General features: G+C 37.4%; 1 protein-coding gene across 3 annotated transcripts in view; it reads left to right on the top strand.

Annotated features, from left to right (window-relative positions):
- LOC136040855 (axoneme-associated protein mst101(2)-like) overlaps positions 1-14,091 on the top strand; it is a 124,085-nt gene that overhangs the window by 40,469 nt on the left and 69,525 nt on the right. For all 3 annotated transcript variants that reach the window (XM_065725232.1, XM_065725229.1, XM_065725231.1), the window contains exons 7-8: positions 1,797-3,526; positions 8,308-9,088. In XM_065725232.1, the coding sequence (XP_065581304.1) occupies positions 1,797-3,526; positions 8,308-9,088 (2,511 nt within the window). The remainder of the gene's footprint in view (positions 1-1,796; positions 3,527-8,307; positions 9,089-14,091) is intronic.

The raw sequence follows: 14,091 nt of genomic DNA, 5'->3' as shown, positions 1-14,091 counted from the left end.
GGAGATAGTGGGAGGCACTTTCGGTGCAGTTTTGACATCATTTCATCAGGTGTCTGTATGCGCGGTCGAACCTCTTGGGGTGGGCTAATTTGACGAGGTTTAATATTAGTAGACAGTTCAAAGCTCTGCTTCAGATGGTGCCATTGTTGCGTTCCAATGCCTCAATACTCAATACTCAATACAAATACAATACTCAATACTCAATACAATGCCTCAATACAATACTCAATACAACTACAATACTCAATACAATACTCAATACAAATACAATACTCAGTACTCAATACAATACTCAATACAAATACAATACTCAATACTCAATACAATACTCAATACAAATACAATACTTAATACAATGCCTCAATACAATACTCAATACTCAATACAAATTGCAGAGGTCTGCTTCGTCTTTGAACTTTTTTTTTTTGAGTTTAGTAAGAAAGCCTTTTTTTGTTACTTCTCTTGTTGTAAATTGTGTGAGATCTGCTTCGACTTTGAAAAATATGTTTTTATGGGTTTTTCAGTAAAAAAAAGAGAAAAGAAGCAGATGAAATGTGCCTTGACATTAAACCTGTTTTTTGATTATCAAGTAAAAACAAGCCTTTTTCTTACAAACCTTTCCTTTATTATGTGTCGACTTAATGGCTCAGATGTGTGTTGACTTTGAAAAGTTGATGACACTGTCTCGTCTAGGAAGTATACCTTTTTTGAATTTTCAGTAAAAAAAAACCTTAAGTCTCTACTATCTTGTATCTCTTACTATAAATTGCATGAGATAAGTCTCGACTCTTAAGTTACGTATTATAATTTTCGTTTTGTATACGCACATGTTTATCTAAGAACCTAATTTCTAAAATTCTTTAAATAACATAATATATACTTTTCTCATCGTTTATCCTAATTTAAATTTTATCTTTGTTCTACCTTTTTTTTCGTTTTACTAATGACAGCTATTAAAAACAGAGCTGAAATATTTAATTATTCTTATTTTACAATTTACTGTCTTTAAAGTTTCCTCCTTTGTTATCCTTTCCTACAAATTGAAATTTCCTCCCCTTTATCCTTTGTAATGTTCGCGTAAAATTCTGCCTCAGAAAATCCTAAGTTTACAGTGGCTGGGACCATGTGAAACTGCGGGTTCTATTAAGTCTTTTATTTAGTACATTGTTTTCAAATTTCAAGCTATTTTCTATCATTCTATGTCACCCATAATCTTAAACTCTCAACTAGAGGTTTTGAACCCCCTCCTCCCTTCTTGAAAAACGAAGCAAATAACTTTTTTTTGCATGGTTAACATGCATGTCCTGGTTTATCCCTTTTTTGTTAGCCTACCAACAGATCGCCGAACAATTCAATGGCTCAATTTTTTTTTCTTCTGCGATTCAGTGTCTTAAGAATTTCTTTAGTGCGTTATCATTTTTATTCTTAGAACAAGATTCTGGCCTCTGGTTGGAGTTTGGGGCCTTGTGAAACTTGGGGCTCTAATGAGTCTAGCTACTCCTTCTGTATTCGATAACTTTTACTTTTCTGGAATTAAACACATAAACAGTGTTGGGCCAGACGCGAATGCCTTATATGTTTTGGGGTATATATTTGACCGCCGGGTATCTGGCAGCTAGGACCAAACTCTGTGTCCTTTATGTCCATGCAGAGATCAATCTACTTTGCTACCTCAACTTTTACTTTTCTTGACCTGGTTTACTGTAATACAAACTCCTCCTGAGATTTCTCTGAATTAAATTGAAAAATTAAAATTTAAGTATAATTTATTTTCTCATTGTCTTATTCAATTCTAGACAAGATTATAATCATGCCTTCACCTCAAGCAAAGAAGAGATCATCCCAACAGAAGATAGTTACCACCTCCTTGGCCGGGCAGGAAGTTAGTGAAAGTGCTTTTAACCCTGAAACTGAAAAGGGGGGGAAAGCTGGTGAGAATTGCAAACCAAATATCATTGGAGTTGGGTCCACAGAAGTACAAGTCAACCGACATGAATCGGATATCGCTGGGAGATCGTCAAGAGGTGATTCTGGAGGTTCAGCTATCGTCAAAACCAGTGTCACACCTGTTTCATTAAAAAATCCTGCCAATTATTATGACAGTTCTGCAGATAGCCAGGTTTCTGATGAGGGCTCAGGAAAGAGGTCATCCAATAAGAATACGAAATGCTCAGATATCATCAAAAGTGAGAATTCCATATCATCTGTGGATAAGACGAGATCTTTGGTCCGTGAATTTGGAAGTCCAGCTACCTCGAGGCGGTCAAAGCGTCTGATCGATGCTGAATCAATACCTGCAGAGTCGTCTTCTATCCAAGAATCTATCAAAGGCAGCCAATTGAGGAAAGACCAAGAAAACGAAGCAGAAACTTTAACAAATGTAAGAGTGGATGAAGATGTACCAAGAAAAAGCCTTGAACTTGGCTCGGGGACAGAAACAAGAGTTTTGAGAGAAAGATCTGGTAAAGAATGGGCAGGACCTGTAACTTCGCATTCAGTTGCAAGTAAACACTTGGATTTGAATGGTGAAATCCGATCTCCAACGCCTGATTCCGGCTTTCATTCATCCTCGGGTCTTTTGACTAATAGGGCAAAAGAGAGGTCTAAAGCTAAGATTACCGAAGCAGATAAGTCTCCTAAAGTAAGTAGAATTAAACCAGTTGTCATGGTTACTGAATCATCATTAGCTGAGCCTTCTGGAGAGGAAATTGACTTGTGTGTCGTGCGTGACAGCGAAGACACTTTGGGTAGTGTTGTTGTTGGTGATAGTCCTTTCTTGAGCAATGGACTAAAGAAAACTAAGACCAAGATTATATCCAAGCTTCATAAAAAGCAGGCTTCCGATGTTGAAGAATCTCCAAATACAGGACTTCAATATGTCGCTGGTACTCCTATGACGTCTGACCAATGTTATTATGTTGAAAGCAGCGATGAATCCTTATTTGTTGCAAAGAAATCTAGTAAGGAAATGGTACCTCCACAAAAGAAAAGAACTCGAATTATGAAGAAAACGGCCAACAAAGAAGACAGAGACCACGTGGAGCATGGAGAAGAAAAAGATGGAAAGGAAGATGCACCTCTAGCTGCTGGAAGTTCTGACGTTGAGGGACTTAAGGCCGAAATTTCCACTTTTGAAAGCCATACTGAAGTAAAAAGGACTCGTGTTCAAAAGAAAAAAGAGACTGAGGTTGTTGATGAAGGAGTTATTGACGAAAAGAAACACCAAGGGGTGAATGTAATTGAAGAACTGCTACAACAGGTAGGCAACGTACCCCCCAAACCGAGAACTAGAAAAGTTCAGAGAAAGAATGAAGTGTGTAGAGTTTGTGAAACTACGTCTGTTAGTGAGGTTTCAGTACTTAGAATGGAAGATTCTATGTTTATTTTGCCTAAAACACCTCCAAGGGCTAGGACCAGGAAGATGGTTCCTAAGAAGGAACAAGAAGGCAGGATGCGAACGAGGCTAAAACAAAATCAGACTACAATCACTGAAGAAGCTGAGGAGCCCTCCGCTGCTGAAAAGACAGTAAGTTTCTGAATTTTTTTTCATATAAAAAGAGTTATAAATCCCAAATAGCTAATCAAGATCTAGTATTCTTTGAGAATCGTGATGAAGGTGGTGTAAGAAAGTTCCTATTCTTTTCATCTTGACTCCTCGTAGCTAAAAATAAAATAATCAGGATCTTGTTGCATTTTAGGCTAGCTTTGGCTGCCATCCAAGGGTGCCCAAGCAGGGACAGACATATGGGGATTATTGGGCCCCACCCTCTTCCCCTCCAATCCTAAATTCTCCCGAATTTTCGGACCTTTCTTATTGAAATCACCAATCCAAATGCGTTTTTATTTTGTTCCCCACCCCCTCCGAAGTGGTATTAGCCAAGTGGATGGCGTGCTGGATTTAGAATCCTTTGTCTGAAGGGCAAGGGTTCGATTCCTGGTGTGGCCAGTTATTTGATTTGGTACGGGCGTCAGTAGCGTGTCTCTATAAGCTTAGCCAGAGTCGACCCGGCTCTAAATGGGTACCTGGAGAAATCTGGGTAAGGTAAGCAGGAAGGGTGTTCCAAAATACAGGATGGCCGGCCTCCATCCCCCCACTGCACTTCCTGATGAAGGGTCTTGATACAGAGATCAGCACCGCTGGTTTGGACTCTAAGGGTCTATTGCCCCCTCTGAAGTATTCTTTTAAAACAAATAAAACATGCTAAACAATAAGACACACATATTTGTCTTTGGAAAATAAAACTGAAACCTTGTCTTCCTCCTCAAGATGAATAAATGGTTTCAAAGTGACAATTGAGCTATTAAAATTATACTAATTTATTTTATTCCCCCTTATTGTTTAGCATTATGCATTAGTAGGTTGCCCTTCAGTGGGATTACCCATATATTTCGGTGTTTACGGACTTCCTACCACATGAGGAAAGAGGAGCGAATAAAATCTAGTATCGACGAATAAGTTACGAATAATTGACGAATGAGCATAATAAGTTATAAAAAGAATCTTAGTCTAAGAAGAAACCTTAAAAACCCCCTGATTTTTTTTTATTATTTTTTTTCTCGTGAAATTTGGTTGTCTGGATACATGAAGATGATGTACATGGTCGCAGAGAGCTGCTGACACCCAGATTACCTGACATAATAGGTTCAAATCTAGTCTACCCCCCCCCCCCTTCAGAAAAATGACTCTAATAGGAAATTCTTACTTTATTACATCCTGTATAATTCTTCCCCATACGGCCCTTTTCCGCCCCATACTACACCTTCTACCCAAACACATGTAAGTAAAAGTTTTAAATTTAGCGCGTTACTACTAAATAAAAGGTAAAATCAAATAAGAAATAAATGTGAACTGCCCTTGTATGTCTTGAGGGAATAAGAAAGTTTGCATTAATGTTGGTTTACTTCATATCCAACAGAGTTACTTCTTGAAAAAAAAATTTCCATGTTTTGTTTAATGTGTTCTGTTCGTCTATTACAGTAAATTGATTGATTTATTGAATCAAAGTATGATGAAAAAACTATGTCAAAATGTACCCATCTCCTCTCGAATGTTACTTCCAGAACATGTCCTCCATTTTTTTTAGTTGCTTCTTATTTCTTGTGACATTTACCGACTGACTGGTTACTTTTACCGGATAACTTTCTCTGGAGTTACAATGGCTGTAAATTCAGAAAATTTGCAACAATTTAGTTTAAGAAAAATGTGCTAAAATCATCTTTTCTGAAAAAAAAATAATGACAAAAAAAAGATTCTTAAATGGATTTGAACCTCTTCCTTATTGATCATGAGTCATAGGCTGTGTTGACCTTAGCATCCTCTTATTTTGATTTCAGTTTCTTATTCAAAATTAAATAAAAGAAAAATTGTTTTTCAACGGAAAAAAAGGAGCAAAATTAAAACGAACAGAAATTATTCCTATACGAGGGATACTGCCTATACCTCCATCGTTGCTCTTTACGCTTCAGTCTGAAAGTCCTTTAAAGACGGTCGTCATTCAAATTCAACGGCACTTGTGTTTGAGCAGTATTTCTTAAAACAATTGTGACTAAAAGTCAATCTTTAGCATCAAGAGGGAGGGTTGACAAAGAGGCAGTCCTCCATATTTACGGAATAATTTTTTTTCGTTTTAAGTTTTAGTCTTGCTTCTTACTTTCGGTTGGAATTTATTTTTTAAATTAATTTCTGGCAGTTTTCAAATCATGCCAGGAGATTCCCCCTCCCTTGTCCGTGTTAGATTTTTCACCAAAAACATTCCTCTCCATGGAAAATTCCCCCGTGAAAATACCCCCACAGGAAGCCCCCCCCCCCGCCCATACAATGTCTATGTATTTTCTAATAACAAATACTATATTTGAAAAATAGGCAAATTCCATACCTTAGAGCCCTTTACCCTGAGACTATGGAGGGAGGAGCATCATATCATCCCCAAAGGCGCAGTTATTGGACTGTTCACCTATGATGAACCCAGTGGCTATCCCAAGATTTTTGATTGAATATCTTTAGGAGGCTTGAGAGGAGTGCTAGTTGCCTTCCAATCTTTTTGATCACTTTTAAAAAGAAAACTACAACTTTTGATAATAATAATGTTCTTTGATATGTTGAATTATACATTATAAAACAAAGGATAAAGATACTCCTGAGCCATTGCTGGCGTATAGGTCGTCAAGTCGATGGTTCAGCTGTTTGTCGATGGTTCAGCTGTTTTTTTTTTTTTTTTTTTTTTTTTTTTTTTTTTTTTTTTTTTTTTTTTTTTTTTTTAGCGACAAGTAGCAGCTTGTTGCCCAACCTTGCTGCAGCGGGGATCGAACCCGGGGGCTTCGTATTACCAAGCAGAGCATCAATCTACTGTACTACAATTATACATTATGATTTTTATTAAAAACCTCTTGACTAATTGGGGGTGTTTCCCCCCTTTTCGAAAATCTGTCAATTTTTTCTCCGGTTCGTAGCTTTTGATGTTTAACATTAAACTATATATATATATATATATATATGTCTGATTTTTATCCTGATTGAATGCCCTGATCTGAATGTCACTGATTTTTAGGGTCCTTAATAAAGTCCTTATTGTTTGACACTCAACTAAATTCTTAAATACAGTTTTCTGTTATGTCAAAATAACAGTGTTATCATGTCTGAGAAAAGAATGTACATCTATCTCTAGGGGTTAAATTTTTAATTTATCTCTAGGGGTTAATTTTTTTAAATAAAAATTAATTTCATAATTAAAAAAAATTAATTTCAAAAATGTTATCATGTCTGAGAAAAAAATGTACATCTATCTCTAGGGGTTAAATTTTTAATTTATCTCTAGGGGTTAAATTTTTTAAATAAAAATTAATTTCATAATTTAAAAAAATTAATTTCAAAAGTGTTATCATGTCTGAGAAAAAAATGTACATCTATTTCTGTTTTTAGTGCTATCGAGTAACTAATAACATAACCACTTAGAATGTATTTTCGGTGATAGCACTGGATATGTCTCCTATTTTGTATTTATTTGTCCTTCTGCAGACAGGAGGGGGTTTATACCTCAGGCAGAATTGCCGTCACCAAATATTTTCTATTCTTTTAGGAAAATATCTAATATTTGGAAAAATTAGAAAACTTTCTAATTTTTTAAGTGGACTTTCGAAATTATTAAAAAAAGGGGAAAAAAAACTCTTGCAAAAAGATTTGGAATTTTAAAACAGAAAAACATCGAGGGATGGTAAATTTTTAATCGCATTTTCCAGCTTAGATTAAGCTATGTATCTAAGTAATCTACCTCGTTTACCAGTGCTTTTAGTAATAATATTTTCATTCATCCCTGATTGGAAGCTATGTTTTGACAGGAATCAAATTTCATTTGATGTTGTATCGTTTGATGTTGTATCGATGTTGTATCGTTTGATATCATTTTGATGTATCGTTTGTATCGTTTGTATCGTTTGATATCGTATTGTATCGTTTGATATCATTATCGTTTGATATCGTATTGTATCGTTTGATATCATTTTGATGTTGTATCGTTTGATATTGTATTGATGTTGTATCGCAGCAGAATTGTTGTATCGTTTGATAAAATAAAATCTGTTTGTGAGCTTGTGCCGAGGGGTCATAAACTAAGGCTGTATAAAATTTGACTAGTAAGTGAATGGTGGTAACTGTGATATTCAAGCTCTGTGGCAGGGTGGGCATGCACAAAATATATTAAACACCCTTTTTTCTAAGTGAACAGCCAACGTTCTTAAAAAAAACAAGCTTTAGAATTATTTGCGTGAAAACTATAAGCAATTGTAAAATTATAATTGCATTTTCTAATTCTAAATTTTCTAATTCAATTACACTCATTGGTAAGATAAGGCTACGCATAATAGAAAAGGTAAGTCACCTTTTTAAAGAAATGCTACCGAAAATAGTATATTCAATTATTTTTGGTAGGAAGCTATGTTCAGAGACAGTCGTCTTAGCAGCCGAAATTCACGCCCCTTAGAAATAATGTTTTAAATAAAAAAATGAAATAACAAATAAGCATATATAAAAAATAATAAATATGAAAAATAATAAAATGGAGCCTTATAAATAATAGAATGAGTGTGGTTGTGGCACCTACTATAATCAAAGTGTGAAGTAGTATTATCAACCACATATCTGCCATAATAAATAGCTCATCTTAGCATGGTTGATAATCCTAGGAAGGATTAATTAAACTAAAAAATTATGAACATATGAAGTCCCTGCTTCTGTACTTGTCTTCAGTTATGTACTTGTTTCAGTTGTGAACCTGTCTTGTCTCTTTTTTTGTATGTTTGTTTTGTTCACAGGGTAATGAATACACAGTAGCCCAACCTGATAAAGATCCGATAAAGACCGTGACAGATAAGGATGTTGCTGAACCAAATCGAACAAGAACCAGACGTATTCAGAGAAAAGAAGCAGAATCGACAAATGAACCCTCAGTTGTGCCACCGGCCATTGACGTGGTTGAAGATGATGTAGTTGAAATGCCTAGGAAGAGAACTAGGGTGATTCAGAAGACCACCCAGCCTAACACTGAGGAAATAACCAGCTCAACTAGTTGCAATGTCCAGCCAGTATTTGATGGAAAGGGTACCGAGGCAGTGGAAGCGGTTTCACTGAAATCGACAAGAACGAGGAATATGCAGGAGAGTAATGCAGCCACGGAATGTGTTACAAATTTCGGTGCTGAGACAAATGCCCAGTTCGATGGAAAGAGCGACCCATGTGATGAAATATCTCAAGCTGCTATTCCGAATTCAGTTAGAACGGAAACGGTTCAATCTAGTAGAGTAGCCATGCATGAGGCCTTAATTTCAAATGCTGTGGTTGTTCTAGAGAATCTTGAGCATTTGATTGGTGAAAAGAGCTGTCAACCTGATAAACCGTCTGAAGATGCCGTACCAACACGGATAAGAACCCGAAAAATACAGAAGAAGAATGTTGACGAGTCAAAGGATAATACTTCGAAAGCGGAGGGTATGAAATGGGAAGAAAGTCAGCCGATTTCTGGTACTATTGAAGAAGAAGCCAAAACTAGACAGACAAGGACGCGGCAGAAGAAACAGGAGCTCTTTACTTTTGAAGGTAAGATTTGTTTATATCATATGGCACATATGTGGAGACAGATCTAATCCTTAAAAGATAGATCAGATCATTTTTCGCGGGGAGGGGGGGGGGGAGAGTGGACTGAAAGTCAAAGGCGGTAATTTTTAGCTGAAATGACAGTTCAAGTAGGGATCAGTCTTTTTATATGACAGTAAAAAATAATGACAAAAATTTTGGATATTTCGATCACATATACAGTGATTATCACCAGGAGATATACTGACATCTGATGACAATCACTGTATATGTCATCGAAATATCCAAAATTTTGTTGTTGTTTTTCACCGTCTAATAAAAGTATTAATCCCTATTTGACATGTTGTTTGCACATCATAGAAAGGCAATGCGGTCTTCGAAAATACCCAGGTTAGTTTTTGGCCATGTTTTCGTCGATTAACTTATAGACTGCCTTTGGAGGAGAGAGTTGACGCTATAAAAAGGATATTTTTAGGTCACCACAGGATAAAAGACTTGCGATAGTGAAATGCATTTTGCTAATCTTTGATTTGAAAGACAATTAGGGATTTACGAAGCAAAATAATTCTAGTTATTATTGTCGTTCTAAATGTGTAACTTAAATCATTGATATAACTGGCAAAGAAAAGTGAGTCTGCTAAATAAGTTGACACATGAAAAAAAAGCTCAAAATTTCAATAATGAATTTTAGACCCATAACTGTTGCATTCCTCAAGGAAGCTCTTCGAACCAGTCTTGTTACGATGAAAAAGACATTTTACCGCGTTTCACATCTAAACAAAACATTTTTTTTTAAACATTAGGGTTAAATGATGGTTTACCCATCAACAAAATATATTTTTTGAACACATGGTGGTAAAATAACGTTTTAACCCCAAACAAAATAATGTTTTTATGAAAACATCGGAATAAAATGTTGGAGGGGGCCTAGGTGCCCTCCAGTTTTTTGGTCACCTAAAAAGGGCACTAGAACTTTTAATTTCCGTTAGAATGAGCCCGCTGGCGACATTCTAGAACCACTGAGTCGATACGATCACCCCTGAAAAAAAAACACGCATCTGTGATGTCTTCTGCTAAAAAATGCGAAACTCCACATTTTTGTAGATAGTAGCTTGAAACTTCTACAGCGGAGTTCTCTGATACGCTGAATATGAATCTCGTCAAGATTTTATGACTTTTAGGGGGCGTTTACCCCTATTTTCTAAAATGGGGCAAATATTCTCAGGCTCGTAACTTTTGATGGGTAAAACCGATCTTTATGAAACTTATATATTTAAAATCAAAGTTAAAATGCGATTTTTTGATGTAACTATTGGTATCAAAATTCCATTTTTTTTTTAGTTTCGGTTACTATTGAGCCGGGTCGCTTCTTACTACAGTTCGTTACCACGAACTGTTTGACAAAACTGGGATAGTATTATATTATAAAAGCTACTGGGTTAGGAGTTGTATTAATTAAGAGCTGTGAACTTGAATTAATTCAGTGACCGCAGGTAATTCAGTTGTTATTTCATAATATTTGCTATGGTTCAACTTGACCTAGATTCAGAGTGAATATATTTTTTTGGATTTTAAACCTGCATTAATTCAGTGGTTTAAACTCGGATTATTTCAGTTTTCATAGATAATTTTTGATTTCATATAATTAAGAAGCGTACTGGGAACAAGCAGAAGAGGGGAAGGAGCCTCCCGCAAGCGACGTATTGTACCCGCCGGTATTAAGTTACCCGTAAATTGCGGGGAATAGTTGAGGGGGTCCTTACACTTCCCTTGTTCTTAGGTTCCTTCATTCATTGTGAACCATCCCTGTGAGATAATTTATTCTGAATTAATTGACACTTGATCACGAGCTTGGCTCGCCCCTGCACTGATTTTTGACTGGTTACTGCGGCCTGATTAGCAGCGAAAATGGATAAAAATAATATCGTTTGGAATGCGGTATTGAACTTTGTGTCGAGGTCAATGCTCGCTGGCATAAAACACCAACTGATTGTAAGCCGTGCTGTGGAATTTTTCAGTAGAGATGACATTCTAAGTGCAAAAGAACTGTTTCTGTTAAAATCTGGTCTACCGGACCCCTTTCGCAAGTCTCTGAAAGATGATGAAAATGTTTTGGATATAGCCAAATTCTTTGTCAAGTCAGCAAAGGAAAATCGTGCCTTGCCTACCTTCGTTATTTTTGAACCTACAGAAGTCCTGGCTTGTATGGAGGAGATAAATGCATGTATAACTACTAAAGTAAACGACATGTGTCGTTGTTTTGACGGCTTTATGGAACGTATTAACAAAGGTGAGGTCCACGTTTCTACCCATACCAGCCCCTCTAGTGAACTTTACGCTCCGCAAAAGCTATCATACTCCGTCGTTGTAAAAAACCCTCCACCCTTGAAAACACCACTGGAACGAAAGAAATTTATCGAATCTGCATGTGGCGAAGCTCTAGACGCCACCAAAGTTGAACTAAGGCCTGGAAGGAACGGTTGGCGCATGGCTGTAGCTCACAAGGCTACGGCGGAAAAAATAACACTAGCGATAAAAGTTTCAGAATCCGATGCCAAAGTAAAAACCCCTTTGTACATAGGACTGATTAAAGGGATTCCTGAACCCCTTGACGCAGAAGCAATTCAAAGTCTAGTTTCTGGATGTGAGAAAGCCGAACAATGTGGAAAATCACGCGCATTCAAGCTTTATTTTCCAAGTCGTGAATCCCTTAATACTGCCACAAAACTGTCAATGAAAGTGGGCTTTGAAAGTTTTAGAATTCAAGAATTCGTCTTTCTTCCGAAACGTTGCTACAACTGCCATGAATTTGGCCACATGGTGGCCCAGTGCAAAAACGTATCGAAGTGTGCCCATTGTGCTCAAAATAACCATGGTGCAACGAAAGAAAATCCCTGCCAGAATGCGATGCGGTGCCTAAGCTGTACAAGGACCCGACACACATGCTACTACGCTAGCTGCCCATCTAACAAGTCAGCGAAGTTAATGACCTCAAACGCCCAAAATGAATGAATTTTATATTGACAAGCGTTTCGTCTCCTGGAATATGAATGGTAGTCTTAGTACCAAAATTACCGTGCTTGAACAGCTCTGCCTCACCGAAGAAATTATTTGTCTCCAAGAACACTTTCTGTCTAACGACAGTAGAAATATATTCAATGTCTTACCCTCACACATGGTCCATTTTGTACCAGCGAAAAAACCTAAGAAACGAGGACGCCCCTCGGGTGGACTTGCCACGCTAATAAGTGGGCATATTAACTCCGAATTGTTCGCTAGTTCCGACCATTTCTTAGCAGTTAGAGTTGGCGAGACTGTTATAATAAATGTGTACCTGCCCACCGACTACAGAGACGATTGCTCCGAAATGAAGTGTGCTCTAGCCTGCAAAGAACTGGGGAAATGTATGAATAAAATAAGTGCTTCTCGTCTCCATTGGATTTTATTGAGGGACATTAATTGTGATATATCCAAAAGTGAAAGCTCGCGTTCAGCTCTTCTGCTTAGTCTGATTCCAAATGAAAGTGCTCTTGTACCGAAAGCGGGTGACTTTACGTACATTCACCCTACCGGATCAGTTTCTAACCTTGACCATGTTCTTGTGTCTAGTAGTATTTTTAGTAGCTCATTAACAGTAAATGTGCTCCGTGAATTTTTTGCTTCTGACCATTTACCGCTATCGTTCCGAATCAGTGCACCATTTTATCGAATGCGCGCAAATTGACCTTCAAAATGGACAACAATCATTGAATGGAGTAAAACCGATTTGACTCAGTATCAGTACTGGCTTGATAATCTACTTTCGAAGATAAAAATACCTTTTGACTTGCTCCAAACATCAGTACCTATTCCCACGTTTGAAATTCGTCTAAAACTAAATATATAAACGTCACTTATTTCGCATGCGCTACTACAAGCGGAATCGCACTTTGTCCCTCGATCCAGAGTCCGTGCTGGGTCACAAGTTAAGGGCTGGTCTGGGAACCCATCCATTGTTGAAGCCTGCCAGAAAGCCAAATTTTGGCTAGGCATATGGATAGAATGCGGGAGACCCAAGAACGGCATAGTGAACCAAATACGGATTTCCACAAAGCGCCATTTTTCCAAAGAACTGCAAAAACATAGAGCCGCTATTCGTTCTAATTTTTCAGAAAAGTTAATGAGTAATCCGACGCTTCTGTGGAAAAGTTTGACCCGCAACCAGAGTGAAAGAAACGCTCCGTCAGCTCATATCTCTACTGAGGCCTGGCAACAGCATTTTTTGAAAGAGTTTTCAGAACCTGGTTCCAAAGTAGAATATCCCCTTAAATGTGATCTCAATCGGATACTATCAAAAAAGACTGTACCCACGTTTATTGTTTCACTGTCTGATATTATGAATTCTGCGCAAAAAATTAAGAAACCTTTTTCGAGGGGTACAGATAATATTTGTGCTAAACACATTCTTCTTGGAAGTCCCCTACTACTTTGTCACCTTGATCTCATGTTCCAAATGGTGTTCACAACTGGAATAGTTCCAACATCGTTCTCTTCTGGTCGTCTTACTCCTGTTCCAAAAAAGGAATAAATCGCTGAATGAGTGTTCTTCATATTGCCCTATTACAGTTGCTACTACTTTCTGCAAGATTTTTGAAACACTCGTAATGCCAGAACTTACAAATAAATGCTACATGCCGCCATATCAGTTTGGATTCCAAAAAGGCCTAGGGTGTGCCCACGCGCTTACTGCACTATCGTCAATACTTATAGATGCTGATAAGTCTGGTGATTCGCTCGTCCTAGGGAGTCATGATGTAAGCCATGCTTTTGACTCTCTGATTCACGCACAAATTCTCTTTGAGCTATATAAACGGGGAGTTGACACGTCTGCCATTCGTGCTTTGTATGATGTGTATAACCATCTTGCTGTTGTAATCAGGCTACCTGATGGGACCATAACACGTTTCGTTATTCCAGTCCGTCGAGGCGTCAGACAGGGTGCCCTTGCCTCTCCAGTTGCCTTTAAT

The sequence above is a fragment of the Artemia franciscana genome, chromosome 21 (assembly GCF_032884065.1).
Source record: "Artemia franciscana chromosome 21, ASM3288406v1, whole genome shotgun sequence".
NCBI lineage: Eukaryota > Metazoa > Arthropoda > Branchiopoda > Anostraca > Artemiidae > Artemia > Artemia franciscana.
Note: the sequence above shows the minus strand (reverse complement) of the source record. Positions and strands in the feature narration are given on the sequence as shown.